General features: G+C 38.7%; 1 protein-coding gene and 1 long non-coding RNA gene across 2 annotated transcripts in view; one reads left to right on the top strand and one right to left on the bottom strand.

The window, feature by feature from the left end:
- Nucleotides 1-20386, bottom strand: part of CUBN (cubilin) — a 143942-nt gene that overhangs the window by 54791 nt on the left and 68765 nt on the right. Inside the window, exons 31-38 of the mRNA XM_040547129.1 lie at nucleotides 17618-17792; nucleotides 15727-15908; nucleotides 9382-9538; nucleotides 7924-8040; nucleotides 5537-5650; nucleotides 3702-3830; nucleotides 3297-3429; nucleotides 859-1064 (exon numbers count right to left, since the gene is read on the bottom strand). Coding sequence (XP_040403063.1) covers nucleotides 859-1064; nucleotides 3297-3429; nucleotides 3702-3830; nucleotides 5537-5650; nucleotides 7924-8040; nucleotides 9382-9538; nucleotides 15727-15908; nucleotides 17618-17792 — 1213 coding nt within the window. The remainder of the gene's footprint in view (nucleotides 1-858; nucleotides 1065-3296; nucleotides 3430-3701; nucleotides 3831-5536; nucleotides 5651-7923; nucleotides 8041-9381; nucleotides 9539-15726; nucleotides 15909-17617; nucleotides 17793-20386) is intronic.
- Nucleotides 11383-12638, top strand: LOC121064903. Its single transcript, XR_005816753.1, has 3 exons — nucleotides 11383-11865; nucleotides 11959-12086; nucleotides 12503-12638. It is a non-coding gene; the product is annotated as an uncharacterized LOC121064903 (long non-coding RNA).

Genomic DNA, 20386 nt, shown 5'->3' with positions numbered 1-20386 from the left:
TAACGATAATTCCATTTGAGAATGAGTAGTAAAAGTCATAAAGTCATAAAGGAAGATGGTTAGAAGTTTAGCTGGCTTAGTCAGAATTGCTGTGGATGTCTGGCTTCAGCAGCCTGTTCATGCAGTGAGTTGTACTGATGTTTGCAATGGTTCCTTGCAGCTTTGAATCTATGAACTGGCATCATTTCCTTTTCTTCTAATTCTGCTATTTGTTTAATGTTATCTAGATACAAACCAGAAAATGGACACTGTTGTACTCAAAAAAGCAAAATGAAAAGCTGGGAAATAAATGCTTTTTTCTTAATTTGTTAATTGCTTAATAAATGGCAACAAAAATATTGACTATGATTGCTTTCTCTCACGTAGCACAGATATATGGTCAGATATTTTAAACTCCAACAGACTACTTGTTAACTTGGGCTAAAATTAATTTTGTAGCATATAGTTCTTATTCCTATCTTCACAGTACTTCACAATACTGCTGAAGGGAGAATCTGAAAACCAGGCGATAAACTGTTAGAAAACAGTCAGTGAAATAGAGAACATTTTATTTTCTCAATCCATGGAGTTTTTTTGTTTCTGAAAGGATAATATGATCAATTCGAGAAAATATTGTTATGATAATTTTAAAGGATAGAATTTCATGTCTAATTCCTCTGACTATGTAATATGTGACACATTTGCATACACACAAGTTTTGTAGATATTTTATAACATATTTTTAAGCAAATTCACAGCCTTGCTGACATCAATGAACATTTTCTAATAGTCTTTCCAGGGCCAAACATTCAGTTTTTTGAATCATTTTGGAAGCGTTACAAACGAACAATAGTTTTCAATTAAATAGCATTTACTTACAGTGAGAGAACGTGGCCCTGAAGCCAACATCAGTGCCTGAGCTGCCTGAGGCAAATTTAACCCACAGGATATGTCCAACAGTAGATGTATAATTCGAAGGTAAGGAGTCTCCACAGAATCGTCCTGCCAGCCTGCCTGTAGCATTCTGTTCGCGAATTTCCAGGTAATCTTCGGTGCAGCCGCTACTAGGTTCCACCTGAAATGCTCTGTTTCGATAGCAGTAGAAGAGCATTAGCAGCCATATAACTGAAACATATTTCAGAGTTTCCCCTGCCAGGCTACAAATCCTCCTGCAGCTATTATCCTGCCATAACAGCTAAGAGCACAGCAACCCTCCAGAACCCAGAAGTTCCTGCTTTTTACCTTGTGTTGCTGATACAGGGCTTGCTCCTTTCTGGCCTCTTATTTTATGACAGAGCTTCAGTTTGTAAAGTTAAAATTTGTAAAGGCTTCCCAAACTTTCTAAATTCAAACTTAAGAGTTCTCAAGTTTTTAATATTTGTTTGTTCTCCAACAACCATGAAACACAGAAAGCCCCTGAAATATTAAAGAGATTTTTAATATAAGCCCATATCAGAATTTAACACCTATTGGATGCAGAAAATACTTTTAGCCTTAAAATCAGTTTGCAGCCCCTACATTTGAATATTATTTCAGTACACTCTCTGGTGAGAAAATAATTTCCAGAGGCCTAGATTCATTTGTAGTTGACACCTCAAAGCCCCAAAGTCCCTTAGCATTTTCTCCAGAATTACGAAATATTTCCTCTATGCCCTCTCTGCATTTCACATGGCCGGTTCTGAAAATAAATAAATAAATAAGTAAATAAATAAATACTCTTAACTCTTCTAAAACAGTTTTTACCTTAGAACAGGAATGGGACTTAGACATCAAATTCTAAATTCTTGATTATTGTACTGAGCAGAATGCTAAATAATATTCTAAAAAACATTATCTATTATTCTAAGTGAAGTGCTTTGATTCAATCCAAAATACTTTCCAGAAGCTGGCTGTGAATATCCAGCAAAGATTCCAGTGAGGCCTCTTATAACAAACGCTCCAAAACATTTGTGCTTTCTGATTTTCTGGTAACAACTCCTCCCCTCCAGTCCTGAATACAGCCATATGTGTTCAGGGTACAGATGCTGTGAAATGGTTCCAACCACTCATCTGGATATACTTCAGACTAATTTAAAGCTAAACCTCAAATTGCAAGACAGGCATTTCTATTCAGACTGAGCTGAAGAAAATGAATACCTCATGGCAACAAAACTTTATAAAAACCTAATATCAAATTAAATTAAATAAATACTGCTTTCTCACATAATGACTCCATGCTTTCCAGTATTTTCAGCTTGCTTTTCAGCTATGTGTAACTTAAAAAAAAAAAAAAAGTGTCTACATCTACTAAGTATCACTTTATCTATCTAAATATATGATCTGCTGATAGTTTCTGCTTCACACTAGATTTCTGTTTTGGTTCTGAAAAGCTGTTATTCATTATTTTGTATCGAATGCTTTAGAAAATGTTTTCAGGCTGTAGTGCTTATTCTCTGCTTCACTGAGTAAAGGAGGAATATAATGTCCTTTTCATTGCATTAGTGAATCAGCATGTGTCTAACAAATTGTACCTTATGCAGTCAACATGTTATTGGGTAAGTTTTCCTTTTGTCCTGATTAACTGTAAATGCAAATTTCAGACTTTTCTATTTCTGCTGATCCCTGATAAGGTTTACTAAGGGTCAGTGCTCTGTTTCTTGGCATCAGCCACTCTTTGATGCTGGGAAACAGAGAAGCTCAGAAATCCATATAACGGGCAAAGGACAACCTAACTACTCTGGTAAAGGATTCCATATTGTTCTGTGGATCACGCATAACTTTCCTGTCTGAAGTCTTCAAAGGAAATTTACTTTGCTGAAGGGAAAATTTCCTTAGGATACTATCCTGGTCCCTGTTGTACCTTCATTGCTATAATTGTCCTTATGGTTGGAAAAAATTTGAAGACTTTAATATCAATTCTAACCCTACAATCTGTGGAGTATTTGGGCTCTTTATATGACTTAGCTATATAATAAACACTATGATGAGTCTTGTAGTAAGGAAATAGTAGGAGTTTCCTTTGTAAAGAAAAGGTACAATAACACTAAATTTCCTCTTCTTGTTTATATGTGAGTGAAAACTAGCTTCTCCAGCATCCCATGTTGTTCAAACAATAAATCAACTATTTATATCCCACCGTATGTGCCTTAATATAATAAACAATGACTAAGACAGGAGAATACCAGCTGACACCAACCACTGCTGTGTTCTCTTTCCAAGTGACTGTAAAAGCATGTTTCAGCTTTATCATCTGGTAATTACACTTCCTAATAAACACAGAGCATCCTTCCTTCAGCTCTGTTAAAGTGTTGAATAATAACCCCTGGCAATGCATTTACATGAAGGACAGCTGTAGCCGGTTGCCAGGGGAGCTGAGAATTGTCCAGACACACTCGGTGTTGAGCGGATATGACTCGGGATAGCCAGGGCTGTTGAAAGCTCCTCTGTCCATGTGGAAAGTACCTCCGCAGGCTGCAACAAGAAGGAGACAGCAGAGGCTTGAGAAAGATGACATAGAAAAAATACCTCGATGGAGCCAGAGCATTTGCTAATCAAGAAAGCATTTCGCCTTGTCTCGTTGTTCTTTAGCTTGTTGATACTCTTATTGAGACCTTATCCAAAAAGAGGGAAGGCGACAGAAGATTTTAAAAGAGGGAATGTCAGAGAGCCAAAAAGATACAAGATCTGGTCTTTTTCTTAAAAATAAGAGGTATAAGCCAGCAACACCTGCCATATGGACTTACATGATGATGACGCAGCATAGGTGGCATGGAAGCCCCTGGCAGTAACGTTGTTGTTGGAGATGAAGTTGACTACCAAGGCATTACCAAAAGAAGTGATAGGATGTGGCATGGCTGTGCCACAGTAACGGCCTAAAAGAGAACAATCCAGAGAGGAAAAAAGCAGTGTTTGCATGTAACTACTATTGATAATGTAACATTTGGGGTTAATGCCTGAGAGCAGCGAAAAGTAAAATTTTTTGCTTACAGTTGTAGTTGTCAGTTAAATCTACATAAAAATGAAATACCCATTTTATTAGCAAAGAACTCAACTCTGGTAGACTTTTTCTTTTCTTAAACTGAGGAAGAATTTGAACCTGGATGTCCTGCAGCCCAAGCACCTTAGTTAAGTCACTGGCTATCCTGTCATTGAACTCTTTTGCATTCACTCTATCCAGAAATTACAGCCTTATTAAATTTACAAAATTATCCCAACAAATACATCTGCCAGTAGTTCCCATTTCTCTGTTTGTTTATGATGAAAACAACAAGTGAGAAATAACACACCAGTTCGCCTCTAATGGACTGTAACATGGAGATTAAGAATATGAATCATGATTTAGCAGAAAGGAATCTGAAATGAAAAAGAAAGGTAGCATATCATGTCCTTGTCCTCTTGCCAGGTGAAGGCTAAGGGTAGGTGGCAAAAAAATGACTTCTGCTCACTGTTACAAGCCATTTATTTTGAGTGCAACACCACTCCTGCCAAGAGATTATATACAAAAGTAGTATAAGGGAGAACAGAATCTATCGTGTGCATTCTGAATTTGCTGGGAGGGAATTTGTGACAACCCTGGGGATGTCTGTGGCCAGGTCTGTCTCATGACTTCCTAGCAGTGTAAGCACTGCATTTTGTTGTTCCAGGCTGCTCCTGCCACTCGAAAGTGATGGCTCTGGGAAGACATGCAGGGAGAAAGCTGTAGAAAAATCAGGAACAAGCAGAAAGTCAGGCTTTCCAGGGCTTGAGGAAAATCCATCTATCCATTTTGTGCTCCCAGAAATCTGCAGCTTTCTTCACCTATGTTTAGTATGGACTCTACAGTGGGAGTTACATTATAGAATCATAGAATGATTCAGGTTGGAAAAGACCTCTAAGATCTAGTCCAACCTCTGACCTAACACTAACAAGTCCTCCACTAAACCATATCACTAAGCTCTACATCTCAACGTCTTTTAAAGACCTCCAGGGATGGTGACTCAACCGCTTCCCTGGGCAGCTTATTCCAATGCAGCACAATCCTTTCAGTAAAGAAATTTCTCCAAGTATCCAACCAAAACCTCTCCTGGTACAACTTGAGGCCATTTTCTCTTGTCCTATCGCTTGTAGCTCTGGCAAAGAGACCGCACCCCACCCTGCTACAACCTTCTTTGAGGTAGTTGCAGAGTGACAATCCTCCCTAACATACTGGGCTACCCCCCTGCCTCTCCTTCCTAGCCTATCCCTTCTGAAGAGTTTGTAGAGCCCTTGAGTTGGGCTAGCAATCCATTATGTTCCTGTACTGTTAACCTGGAATTCAATTTAAACTGAATTGCTTGGTTCCCCATATTGTTCTGCTGAAGAGGAAGGAAAAGGCAGCAGGAGTCAACTCTATACTGCAAGTGAGCAGAGGGGTACAGTCAGAGCCTGAGAGGACCATGCTGTTCTCAATGAAGGTTTATCCCTCCACCCACAGTCTCCTCTGACTACACTGGCCACTGGAAAAAATAAATAAATCCTTGAAGCAGGAAGACACTCACAAAAAACTGCTTACTTTGGGTGCAATCCTATATATGAAATAAACAAGACAATGGTACAGTACCTCGAAGAGGAGCCTCATAGTTATTCCCATCCAAAATCTCCACAAAATCCTTCGTACAGTTTTGTGTATTGCTTTCAATAGCAAAATCAGTGAAGGAGAGTGTGATGTGGTTGACTGGCAACAGCAAAGAGAAAAACTTTAAAAGGTGTTTGGCATTTAGTGAAGAAATAACTACATGTAAACAAATGTACTGTCTTTTCTGAAGTCAATCAGTCCCCATAAAGCATAACATTTGAACTAGTTTCATACTTGATATGTGGAGTGAATTTTATGGAAGTGCATTAATCCTTACTGCAAAGGTCCTGGTAAATCTCTTCATGTTTCAGTACTTTCTAATACAATTAATATTAGAAGCATGGGATTATACATATAGACATGAACCTAAATTTGCAAACATCTGAACAACTTCATTATATACTGAAAATGTCTGCAAATACAGCATGGAAAATTTTCACTCATTCAGAAACAAAACTTATTTCTACATGTCTGTGACCTTCTGTCCCTTCGTGATCTATACAATAGATTTGGACAAAATGTGAACTGACGCTGCCCTGCTCCAGGCTTAGAAAGAGCTGGACTTTCATCGTTTTGTAACATTCCACATACATCAATTGAACTGGTTAAAGGATCATTAACTACCCTCAGCTATATTTGTCTGGAATTGGATTTTCCACACCCTCAGACTGCAGGCTACATCCTGAAAAAGAGGATTTCTGACTCAGGGTATTTTTGACTCTCACATTGCTTTTGCTTGTCCAACAGGAACGAAGGTGAAGTCACAACAGGAAGAACAGGGGCTTTTCTCAATGCCAGTTTGTGACAATAGTTAGTCCTGGCCCCAGTGCACCTGTGCAGTGCAAGCGGGTCAGAAAGAGGGGCTCATGGTTTAGGTCATAACTAAGCTTTCTCCCACATTGAGCAAGTCTGAATTTGACACAAATATTTTGCTTCTCACTGGGCTACAATTAATTAGCTAGAATAAGCTGAGATGACAGACATGGACCCAGGCGCTGCGTTCAGGAGGGTGCCACGGACTGGCATTCAACCGCGTAATCTGCGTGTTGTGCACTCTTTGTGTCCTGGTCCAGTCAATCAATTACAGCTATCAATGCAGGTCCTCGGGACACAAAATAAAAAGTAAAAACACAGCGGGGGGTAAGAGCAGGAGACTTGTTGGCGTTCTCAGTAAAAGCAGAGCAAGAGCTCTCTGCCCTGGTTTGCCATTGGCTAAATCTATTTTGTGTCTGTGCCCTGTAACACTGCGACTGGCATAACACCATCACGTGTACCTGGAACGTGTGGGACGTACTGGTCCCACCGACACATGGATGAGGTCACTACATAGATAGGCTACTATTTAGGAAGGATTTTTCTGATCTCTCATGCTGATGTAAATCAGGAGACAACAGTTATGTCTGAGTTTTCAACCTGGGCCCAGGAAAAGATCGCCTTTAAAAATAAATGTTATATAGGCGGGGAACAGTTTTGTTGATGTCCTTTTCATGTATTTGTATAAGAAACTATGCTTTAAAAAAGTATTGCTTATCGCCTGATTTTTGGTTTAGTGTTTTCTTTGGCAGATTGACCTTCATTCTACAACTAAATAAAATAAACTTATTAAAATCATAGAAAGTTCCAACCAGATTTATAACAATGGCTAGATATCATATGAACAACTCAAGCTCAGTAGTTGCTATTAAAATAAACATTCACTTTTAAATCACGTTACCAGGATACTATGACCCAACTGTACATATTTGTAAGGAAACTTATACAATGTAAAGGAAATACTGAGCATTAAAGGTAATACTAGTATCTAATGGAAAATGCTTGGTGCTTTACTATCAGTCAAATTTGTTTAAAAGTTGACAGGCACAACTGAAGGTATATCTATACACATGAAACCAGTTTATTTGTATTCTTTTTGATTTGCATTTTAAATTGAAATTCCTCCATACCTTTTCTCATTATTTATGTTTTTTAATTTGTTTGTTAACAGCATAGATTTGATGTAACACAACGCTAGTATGAAAAATACAGACCAAAGTAATCTCAGCTGAACACAAGTGCTTTAATTATATATAAGTCCTAGATTTTCTCACGGATGAATCCAACTTCACTTAATGTTCAACACCATTTATAATTTCAACACTTGAGTCACAGTAAATCACCTACGATGACAAAGTTGTCAACTGTTTACCTCACAATACCCTAAACCTTTTACAGTGAAATCTGATTTAGGACAGATTATGAGAGCTACGCTCTATCCAACTATCAGGATACAGAACTTCCTAGAGAAATAAAGGAGGAATTTTCTATTGTTACTATAGAAAAGAAGATGAGGATATTAGTCATCCAAGCTAACTATAAAAGATGTTTTTACTTACATGGTTCCTGAGCCTGAATAATCCAGCTGCAGTTCTGATTGTTTGGGTATTTGGCAGGATACAGAGGAGAGGAAATTGCTGCCCCAACTGAATCTGACTCTATGAAACTTCCGCATGCTTTAGAATGAAACACATACACATATATACACATAGATAATTATTTGTATATATAAAACACATCTCTTAGATTGCATGGCAAAGATACGTAAAATATAACATCCTATAGCAATTTGAAATAAGGATAAAATTCAAGACAGCAAGTTGTAGAAAAAGAGGCTTAAGGACTAGCTCCCAGTACTAGTGTACTTTCTTGACCTGGCTCCACAGGTGATGCTGCATCTGGCTGACCATCTGCGAAGCCAGAATGAATTAGTAGCAAACCTCATCTTTATCCGTACCTAATAGCCAAGAAGAGCAATCTTGGGGCCAAAATAACTTGTTTTCAGGGTAGCCCAATCATAAACTTATTTCTCTGATTATTTCCCTGTGTTGGAAACTAGACAGGAAAAAAATAGTAAGAACTCTCCAGAAATTTCCAGTGTCCAAGGAAAGCATCCCATTCCATTGGCATTGTCCTTTTGTGAGGTGCATCAACAAACCAGCATTTGTGTGAAATGTTGCACATACGTAAGAGCTTGACTGACTGTGTAACTTTGGCTAAGTGCTGAATGCTGCCATGCATAATTTCTGAGCGTACTGACTCATCATAAAACCCCCAGTTCCGAGTTTAACACACAGCTGCTTTATACGGCAGAGTGGAGAGTTAGGTGCCAAAGCAGTAACATATAGTGAAACAAAATCGTAAGAAAAAATAAGAGAAATGGATTTTCTTTGCATAAACTAAATGATTATATCTGGAGGAAAATATGCTTTCAAAGTTATTATGAAAAAAAAATCAATCATCAAATAGTATGTAATGTTATGTAAGATTCTGTCACATGAGAGTCTTTTTTGTATTAAAAAAGAAACAATGGAAAATACCAATTAGTCCTCCACAAATTGGATACATGATGTTTGGCAGGTTTTGCAGGCCTGAATCCATGGACTTCGTCAATAGCACCACACAAAATTGCTTTATACCTTTTCAGATTCACGTGCATGGATAGACATATAAAATGGTACTTTGCCAGTAGGTCTGGGGAAACTGCCAGTCGCATGTTTTTCTCAAGATAGTTATGGGTAGGTGGCCCTCAAGGGAAGAGGAATAAGAAGCATCTGACATATCCTGGATGGCTTTCTATAAAAGCAATTTGTTCCCAATCAAAGAATCTAAGGTGATCCTTAGATTTTAAATTCTTTAGTTTATAATTTAAAAAAATCAGTGTTCTTAAAGATACACACTGGTATGATGCATGTACAGAAGCAACTCTTCTGGTATCAGCTGTGCTGAAAGACTGTCTCTAATGCAAACTAACTGGTGATTGTTTAAATACGTGCGTATGTAAACTAAGAAACTACCTTCAGTAAAACGAGCACTGAAGCCCCTGTGCTGGATGGTTGAATCAGAGCGCAGCCGGACGTACATCAGATTCTTGGAGGACGTGATAGGAGTAGGATGCTGTGTCCCGCAGAGTTTTCTAAGAAGAGGTGCTTCATTGCTAGGACCATCAAACACCTGTCACAAAAAGGTTAAGTACTGAGTTTCAATAGGCATTTTGAGAATACTTTTATTTTATACTCTATCTTACGTTTCATATGCTTTGATCCTGATACAGCCCTGGTATGAGCAGTGCAAACAACCTGTGCATAGCACCTTAATTCTGTGGCTGTTTCCAGAAAATCCAGGTATTTCAGGCTGAAGCTACTGTAACCTTTATAAAGCAAATGCACCACGCAACAATGCATGTACACCACTCTGCATGTACATGGTATGCAGGCAGTCCTGCTTAACAATCCAGATAATCCCGTACACTTATTTTCATCAATTAATGGCTAAAATGAATTCCTTTGTAGTTTTTATTCAGATAAACCCTAAATCTTGCCACCATAAAGACCTCCAAAATGGCTCTGACACACAACTAGTGCAATAGTAGGAGCTATGACTGCATGTAAAAAGAGTAGACACTGGTATTATGGTTTTTAGATACTTGTATCCAGCATGAAGTGTCAGAGTCCATATATCTATGCTTTATAAGGGCTTTAGTGTGCTGAATTACACACACATACGTGAGGTGCTACTTAGGTAGAGGGTAAAGAACAGTTAAAAAAAGGGAGAAAGACAGCAAAGATGGTTTTATAAAACTTCACTTTTAATTTTACCACAAATGCCTTCCTTCTCTTTTTTCCCTTACAGCTGATAATTTTGTTTCCTTCCTCTTTGTTTCAAAATCAGGAAGAGAAGAATAGTGAAGTTAAAACCAATGAGTTTTATCTGAAGTGACATCAAAATTATAAAAACAAAAACAAAACACACATACACAAAAAATAACCACCAATCAACCACCAACAACAAGAGGGGAAAAATGGCTCAGAGTGTCCCACTAATCTCTTGTAGCGCTCCAGCAGATATGATTCATTGTGTTTGGAGCCATGGGCCACCCTTAGTGATGAGCACTGGAGGCATCAGCACAGTTGCATGCCCCACAGAGTAAAAGCTTTTGGGCCACTGGGCAGCAGCAAGAGTTGACTTAAATTCCTGTTTCAGCATTAATGTCCTACATGACTGCAAGCACGCCATTTAGTATAACCCGTGACTCAGCTTACTATAGCAAAATAGAAAAAAAAAAAGAGATAGTGAGACTACTGAAAGATAGTTGCTCGGATGTTAAAAGCTATATGAAACCCCACTTAGAGCAAAATAATGGCATTGGGTTAGAAGAAAATCTACTTTTTAATCAATATTTTCTTCCTTTGCTTTCAAATGCCTCACATCCCAGCAAACCTGTGCAATGTAGCACTGATTAATTAAAAAAAAAACAAACAGCTAGACTGTATAACACAATGCAATGTTTCTGCTTCCAATATTGAAAAGACCCTGAGCACATTAGAGAAAAAAATGTACAAAAACATTAGCTGGGAAAAAGGCGGCCTGTCTCAAATAAACCTCAGAGCTAAGCAACAAAGGACAAAACTCCCGTTTAATCCACTGGCATATCCTACTTAGCCAATGCAGTATTCATGAATTAAACATTTGCCCTTGGGCATATAACACTAGCAAGCTGTGTGGGACCTTGTGACAGAGTATTAAGTGTACTGCAATGCCTATACAAATGATTACCTTGTAAAGAGAGCCATGATATCCATTCATTCAACCTTTTCTTCTCTCTTTGCATCTCGCCACAGTAAGCTCTTTAATACGTACTGTGCAATGTTTATTCTTCCACTGTACATATATTTTGTATATAAACCAGATTGCCTGGAGTTAAAAACCACAAGCCATGGAATGTGGTAAAAAAATGCAATGACTAAGGAAATAACCCGTAGGAATCAAGGTTCTGTCCTTCCCTGGACATTAGTGAGAGGATTTTATCTGAACGCTAGAGTTGAGAATAAGCATTGCTCTCTGACAGAGAACAGAGAGAGGGCCATATTACAGTTCATGCAAACTTTTGGTTTTGATGATCTGTGCTGCTCTGCACAGCTGAGGATCTGAACATTGACACATGGACTGTTATGAGACTCTAATAGTTAAGCTTTCTCAGTAGGGAGGATATTAAGAATGAGTAATGTCAGAGACTAAGCAGACATTTCATTCCAAGAGCTTTCTGGAAGAAAGAAGTCTTTCTTTGGTAATACTGGGAGAAGAGCATGAAGTCAGAGGAATATTTTCTAAATCAAGTGTATTTGCTGTTTCTGGGCAGCTTGCTTGAAGAATAGTAGTGTCTCCTCCAAAAAAAAAAAAAAAAAAGAAAAAAAAAGAATTCCTAGCCTTTATACTTGCTAAAAAACTGATCCAAGCAAGATGTAGCTGCCAAGCTGCCACAACTCCTAAGAGTTGCTCCTGTAAGTTAAGTAGGAGCAGTTGCACATGTATATTTTATCTATGCTGCATCATTTTTGCTCACCTCCTATTTATTAGCTTAAACTGTTTTTCAGGGAGGATTTCAGTCTTGAGTCCAGATCAGAAACCGCAACATTCACACACTACTTCAGGAAAGTTGTGTCTCTCTGCAGCTTCTTAAAGTTATTTTGAAAACATCTGAGAAATGCATTTCTGTGGCTGTGTGAGTAAAGGAAAATGATGCATCCGCTGACTTAAAAGCCAAGTTTTCCTTTATATCGTGTGTAGCTGCAATTTGCTTTTCTCTTCCCTTTACACAATGAACATAACTGCATGATTCATTGCCGCCTTGCTAAAATGTGTCCTGCATTTTGCAAAAGCACATGACAAAAAAAATATTTTTTTGTCTTCTCAGCCATGAGAGCCTCCCTGTACAGGGGGGTTCTAGCTGCCCTCTCTTGGAATGTTCTCTCTGCCAGCATTTGGAATAAAGCAAGTCATAACCTTCTCTCTAGCTCCCAGAAGTGTACTTTTCTACAATCCTCTGTACTAGTCGTTATACTGCAACGGGAAAGAAAAATAACATTTACTTAATCAAGGCACTGAGAACAACTAACTATTTCTCCCACCCCTTTTCAGTGCCTTGTGCTGTAAGTGATGTCTTTTGAGCCATATCTTCACGGAGTCTGCAAATAACTGAAACTCTTGCTGACCTGCACTTCTGACATACCATCAGCTAGAATACTGCTTAACTATCAGGGCAAAAAATACAGGAATTTCTCTAAGTTCACAATTTCTTTTCTTCTATTTTCCTTCAAAGAAACAAATTTGTTTGATGTAAGACACACTCTCCAGATAGAAAGACTGGTACACAGAGAGAAAGCAAATATTTCTTCCTTATGCACGGTGGCACCAAAACATCTCAAAGACCCTAGGCTTTCTACAGAATATAATCAAGGCATATAAAAGACCAGAGGAAGACAAAGCTACAAACCCACATTTAACAGACGAAGAGCTGTTCATCTGTTCTGAGAACTGATAAAGTACAGAAACCGGAACTACCTAAATTCAGGGAGTGGACGGTGAACGTGCTTTTTGGTGGCCTGGACTACTCTCTGTGCACACCATCCATTTACTCTAGAGGGAGCTCAGAGCAGTTACACCATGGGTTACAGTTATGGGCTTAAAATTACTTTGGCTGAACCTAGACCTGTTCTGCTCATATTCACATACGAAATCACAGAGCAGAACTGAAAAACACACTGGGCTTTTTGGAATTGCAACACAGCCAAGAAGCAGCAGACATGAATATCTGCCCCTTCCGTTTTGCTCACATAATAACTGTGCAATGGAAAACATTGCAGGAAAAAATAGATTTTCACGTGTTTCCCATAGAAAATAATTTACAGTAGAAATATTGAAGAAGAAGTAATAAATAAGGGCAGAAACCATAGGAAGAAGCTCAAAGAACAGGCAAACAACACTGCAGCTATGCGTGACATCTAGAGTCATAACACGAGGCAAAATGAGTGGGTCTAGCTGGGGAAGGATGAAGGAAAAGGACATTGGTACGCTCAAGTGTGGAGAGGAGACCCAAGAGAACTTACAAAGCAAATAAAATCCATGTCAATAAGAAAAAATTCAGAAATATAAAAGGGTGGAACCACTGTGTTACTCATACACAGTAATTGTTCCTATGTTAGAGAGAGAAAAACAATCCACCAGCTTCCTTAGCTGCCCATATTTTCCGTTTATGCTTCTTCTGGAATGCAATTCCTAAACCGTTCACAGTCATACATCTACTTAGCTACTTTCAGATAATCTCTGTACCCTAACTCTGTTTTCCTATAATCATGCAAAGCATATACCAAGCCTTGTAATGAGATGAACACAAATCACATCCAGGTGTTGAAAACAAGCAATTTTCAGCTCACAGGCATACCAAGAAGAGAAAGAAATCCCATCCGCTCCTTTCTTGCCCCACTGACCCACCTATACGGGGGCTGAAGAGCTATTCCCTGCCTCATGCCCCAGAGCCCTTTGTTATCTCTTAGTTTCAAATCAGCATTCTCCGCATCCATTTTCAAACTACCCTCCGCTTGGTGAGCAGTGATTGATGCCTGCATTAAACTTGCATCTCCCTCCCTGTTCGCATTGCCTCAGTTGTGTTTGCACAGCTGGGGCTGATCAGCAATTTCCTCTTCCATCATTCCCCCAGCAAAACAAAAAGCAGAAGCAAATATCAGGTACTTGTAAGACAGTAGAGGAAAGGACGTATTGCTGTACTGCAAGCTTTGCCTTGTGCAAAGCCATTTCCTCTGCCAGCTAAAGGACTTTTGCCTTTCAATGACTAGAAATCCAGTGCCCACATCCAGCCTATAAGGTTAATGGGAGCTGTGCCCGTAACTGCAAGGAGTTCACAAAGCTGAGTACTCTACAGGGTATTTAGATAGATAGATACGTTCTTTGGTATCAGGTATAAAACAAAATTGCATATCAGGTCTTTTCAGAACTTAGCCCTTAATTTGTGGGTATTTTTGTTTTGTTTTGTTTTTGTGATAGTGTTTTGTGTGTGTGTGTGTGTGCGTCTTTGTGTTTATCTTGTTTGGTTTTGCTTTTTGTTTTTATTATTTATTTTTAAAATTATTCATATTTTTGTCAGGCAATACGATTTTCTACTTTGGTGTGATATGACAGAAGACTGATATATTTTTCCAATAGATTTTCCCTTTCAATAATCCCCCGATGTAGTTAAATGATTAAATAAAATAACATAACCATGCTTCCCTATGCTTCAGAACCAGAAAAAAAAAAAAACAAAACAAAAACACAACTTTTACTGTACAAAGATGCTTTATGGCTAAATGAAATCTCCAGTTCTGCTCAGCAAAGTGGGGACGTTTCATTTTTTTCTGATTCAGTACAAATAAGCTTTACGAGGCAACGCTGTTAAAACTGGTGGTGTTTTCAAAAGCGTCTCAGTTCCTGCCAAATTGAGTTCCCTCTGAATGACATTTTATCAAGAAGAGGAAAGCTGGTTGGATTTTGGGCTACAGCCACTGTGCTTTATCTGACTGCTACCGATCACGCATGCCTTTGTACTGAGAGAAGTGCAATCTGACATCTAAGGTCAGGATTTCATGTCCCTGCTCCCAAAAGGCCAAGTGGAGAGTTCTTAGTTGTTGTGCACTGGTTGTGCAGCAACTTGAATTTCCGTGACATCAACAAAAGCTCACAAACCAGTAACAATGTGGAGCTTTTAAGAGAGCAGTGTCTCTAATGAAGCAATTAAACAGGCAGCTAAGGAGCACCTGAACACACACAGGGTAAACATAAAGAAAACCAGCCAGCCCAATTTCCGTCCGGATACAGACCTCCCTCCCTCTGTCCTGAGAACAGAGTGTGGTCAATCTGCTCCATATATGTGGGCAGCCCATCCTATGGTTTGGAGCAAGCTGTGGTAAAGTGCACTAAAATTAAAATGGGAAAGGGTGTCATAACAGCCATCTATATATAGGGTTATTCTTTCAGTAATACCTAGAACACACTCCCTAAAAGAAAAATGTGGTACTAGGATGTGGCATGCATTGCTTTCAATAAAAGATTCTTCCAGCTGTATGTGGGAACCTGGAAGAATGCAGATATGCTTTTGTGAAGTCTGCCTCACTGGTGAAACAAAGGGAAGTTGCAACTACTCAACTTAAAATTTGAGCCTTAACTCGTCAGTGAATAAACACAGAACATGACTATGCAACTAACAGCCTAAAACTAACTGCAGTCTAAATTGCACAGTAAGCTTCCTCTTTTGCAAGCATTTCACCAGACTCATTAAGGAAATGTTTGAAATTTCTATTGTTACTTACTGCAACGTTGTCATAGTTACACGAATGGTGATCTTCAATGTCAAAATCTGTGAAGTTCAATAGGATTCTGTGGCTGTAGTCAACTTGGATAATCCAAGAACAGTCTGTGTTGTTGTTATAAGGCTCAGGATAGTTTGGAGAATGGATTTCCCCACTGGTAGCTTGGAAAATACCACCACAGCCTGAAAAAGACATAATCAGTTTTTATCACAACAGCTCTTTCATCCTTAGTGAAATTCCACTTCTATTTTTTAAACTAAGGGAAGAACACCTCCATCTTTATATTTTCTGCCTTAAACTTGTGCAAAACGAATGCTCCAACTATTGCAAGGCCCTGTCTGCAATGAAAATCAATGGCAAATGATTACCAGGAAAGCATAACCTTATCACTATTGGTGAATATGCAACAATGCTTTTAAGTAATGTTCCTTTCTAGCCCCAGGGTGGATAGTAGGTGTCCCAAAGTTAGAAACACTAGCGCTGGTATTCCTCTGTCTGAGATATTAAAAAAGCTATTTAAAATAGCACTCATATGAATGCCGCAGATCTTTTACACATAGGTGACAATGGCTAACCTAGCATACTGCGAAAGTAAGGACAAGGCCTAGCTGAGAATATGGGTTAAAAAAAAAAAAAAAAAAAAAAAAAAAAAAAATCTGAAAATATCAAGACAGTTAGGAGTTCCACTTTCCCCATGAGCAGTAAAACAATTGCAAGCTTCAAGTTTCTGCTTCTTTATCCATGCGGCCGAGGGCTTCCTGATGACTCCAGTTCAGGCCCAAATATAACCAGAACATGCTCCAGTGCTCATGAATATCTGAACAGCCAGGAACGATGGCTCCTGTGTTGGAAGTGCCAGGGCTTTCAATAGGACTAACACAAACAAATAGACTTTTATATGTTGTAAAGGGATGGAGGAGGGTGAAATACATAGGGATGGCTGGAGATGGAGACAGCCTGCTGGAAGGATAAAAACTATAGTGTTACTGCATTCTGGTGAGAGGGTATTTAGAGGCTAGAGGGGGGTTGGAGTACAACAGGCAAGATGTAAAGAGATGAGAAAGCTTCAGGGGGCCTAACTAGAAAAAATAAGCCGCAGATCTCGGAAGGGGATTAATTCAAAGGACTATTGTAAACTGTCCCTTTATTAAAAAAAAAATCGTGCCTTTCTCACAAAGTGAGAATGGAAAAGTATAAACCTTGACAAGTGAATGAATCAGTGTGCTTAATCAAGCAAAATGCAAGAATTAAAATCTGCCTCTCCTCACTTTTCACTGCAATTAGTTACTGATAATTAGCCTTTTCATAAGAACTCCCATGTAGAGACATGTGGTTGGATCTTTTAAGCCTGTCTCATCTTTCACTGATTACCAGTAAGGCTTTGAACAAATAATCACACAGGGGATGGATGAACCTTATAGAGTTCAAGTATTTACTAATCACTCCAAATATTTGTGGAGTTCACTGAGTACTCCAAGTAAATCCATATTTTCAGACATTTTTCACTTCATAATTTAAAACCAAAGCTAATTCAGCTAATCATTCAGCTAATACATGACTCTCTGTGAGGGGAGGGGGAATTGCTGCCATGCAAAAGTTCTTTTCTGATTACAGGAATGTCTTGATTAATTTCGTAGAGAAGAAACCCCCAACAAGGTAGGCTGTAACAAAATATATATGTAGGCCTAGGTTTGAGCTAGTTAGATGATTTCTTTCTCATTTATTTTCTCTGGGTGTTTTCCAATATCTCTTAGTGTGACCAAATCCAGTAACACTCCAATTCACCTTTAGCTTTTAATCCCATGCTGTTTGACTAATTTACATGCTTGTGTGGATGATCCTCAATTCTCAAACTTCCTGAATTTCTCATGGTATTAATCAGTACACTCACCACCTGGATTTTCTTGCCAGGAGGCGTTGAAACCTCTCCCAGTCACTGCTGCATCTGTCTTGAAACGGACTACAGCCGAATTGCCGGTACTGGAGACTCGCAGGGGGTTCTGTGCTGATCTTGAAATACACAGCTGGGCTAGTCTAGGAGAGAGGAAATCAGGGCCACCATAGACCTAAAAATGGAAGAAACAGTGTCAACATTTTCAGAGAGGCTGTCTGACATGCAGAATATGAGATGAATGTTTAGGTAGGATTAAAAAAACTTCTTGTAAGTATTGAAAGTGATTCCACATTCATAAATGTAAAATGGCTGTGAAAGTTTACTTGACACCTGGACCATCAAAACAAATACAAAATACTGGATGATTTCAAAACAGCCTTGCATTAAATAAGAATTTTCTGCTTTGAGGGCTTTGCTACATTCTTCTTCCCCCATCATTCCACAGTTGGCACCTTGTTTCTGTGGGGATAATACGAATATATATATTTTTTTGGTGCTTGTGCAGACAAACTGTATTTATTTGCAGGAACTTGTGCTGATGTTTTGCACCCTTTACGTTTAAAGGCACAGTTAAGACCTGTCTTTAAAAAAAATATATTTTTTTGTTCTTTTTATTTTTTTAAATTGGGACTAAATTTCATCACTTTCTAATAAAACAAAAAACTTTGCAATTTATTGACTTCAATGGTGAAATCAAAATCCAAGCCACAGAATTTTGGTCAAGTAAACTACAATATAATAATACTTTATGGAAACAAAGATAGTATCATATATTTGCCACAGAAAAAAAGGTTTTGACTTTCAAGAGTTGGCATTTCTTATTCAGAAAAGTGTACCTCAGGCAGTTATAAACCAGAAAATCTCAACTCTCTTGAACATCATTGGCAGTGTTGTGTACTTTATATTAAATTTTATACCAATTCAAGTGAATCTGATGGCAGCTCTGAAGCCTTGTTAATCCTTTTTTTTTGTTTTCCAGAAAGGATGGGGGATTTTAATTTGAGACCATTTCTAACTGGTGGAACTGGCTCTTCTTCCTCAATCTTCCCTCACATCGCTGAAGAAAAAACACATGCTCAGCACAGTTTTCAAAACCAGACATGATTTTGGTGCCTAGTGGCTTGTTGCATGCTAATGAAATGTCACCTGAGACTGTGGTCTCTGCCTTTCATTGGGACGTCCCTCATGAGGCAGCAGCTGCAAAAGACAGCTTGACAGTAACCTCAAATATGAAAATTGTTAAACAGAGACAAATAAGAGTGTGCTACTGTCCTTCAGCAACTGAATTATCAATAGGTAGAGCAATAACAGATATTCTGCTTGTATCAGCATATATTATGTAATAAATCCTAAATCTAAACTAGAGAATGGCAAGTTCTAACAACAAAACTAGGGAACAGGAAGACGGGTCAACAGATCCCATCAAGATTTTCCCACTAGTAACATCCTAAATCTGCACCAATATTTTCTTAGTCTCACAAACATGAAAAAGGTCAAAAAAAGAAATCCATTAATCTCTCTCAGAAAGCAACAGTGCTGTAGGAACCAGCCTTCTATAAGTCCCTTTCACTTCTGATCCCTTCTGGAGGAGAGCAAACTCAGTATTTTAACAAGCTCTGGCCAGAAACTTTTTAACTTCAGAAGAAGTTTGTGTTCTATCCAATCTAAATATCTGAGCAAGACTTACAAATAGCTGAACTAGTCCCACCATCTCCAGGGATAAGTGTAGTGCATTGCTATGTAATTTCATTGATTGTGTGCACACTAGCTGCTCACAGTGCCTGCCATTAAAAATACAAAGAAATTTTAACTGGAAAAAAATATTGAGTGACTCCAGGGTTATGTGGCACTTCAGAAGCTGAAGCTTCCATCCCCAGAAAAAAAGAAGGAATTAATTTCTTCATGGTCTCTTAGATGTTCAGAAACTGTATTTTATTTTAGTGGCTGATTACACAGGCTTAATAGCCTAAATATTTTAATTTTGACTGAGACCAGCAATTTTTTGCTTTCTGCAGGGAGTCTGCGTGGCTTGAATGGATAATGGCTCTTCTGTCCAACTGATCCTCTCAAGGCATTCAGAAGTCAGAACGGATGAAATCACAGCTCAGATTAAGACTGTAAGGAAGCAATCACAGTCCTGGAAAGAAGCATGCTTGTCTGCTGGAAGCTCAGTGTCTTCAGCAAAATGTCACTGCCGGGCTGCTTGTGAGGCCCAATGACAACTGCATTTGTCAGAAGTCTGTACAAAATGTGAACTTTAAAATGTGTTTGTGGTATATCTCTTTGTGTCAGAGTAACAGCATGGGACCTAGCAGGAACACATGTTCTTAATCAGCTAAACCTACCCAGAGAAGCTATGTGGCAGAGGAAACAGCAGGACTTTCTAATATGCATCTAATATGCATCATGGACCAGCCTCTCCCATCGCCCCTGGTGCTCCCTTGCAGCCATCTGCACACCACAGGCAAGGAGACCAAACCCAGCTCTGACATAAACCCTGCTGATTGCTAGTATTACCTCAGAAATGAGCGTGGGCCAAGCTGAACACTTAGAGTTAAAACTGGGCTGTTAAAAGAGAATTTAGGATGGGGAGGAAATACGGATGGGAATCTGAGTTTTGTGGGTTTCCTTTACATTGTTAGCTGTTCCGCAACAGCCTTCTGCACAATTTCAAAATAAAGAGCACTAGTCAAAGGCATGTTCCTTACACTTAGGAGTGTATTTCTTTACTCCCTTATGCTGGTTCAATTAATCAGATGGTTTCAC

Source organism: Cygnus olor, chromosome 2, assembly GCF_009769625.2.
Source record: "Cygnus olor isolate bCygOlo1 chromosome 2, bCygOlo1.pri.v2, whole genome shotgun sequence".
NCBI classification, from domain to species: Eukaryota; Metazoa; Chordata; class Aves; order Anseriformes; family Anatidae; genus Cygnus; species Cygnus olor.
The sequence above is the reverse complement of the archived record's forward strand: the minus strand, read 5'-3'. Positions and strand labels throughout refer to the sequence as shown.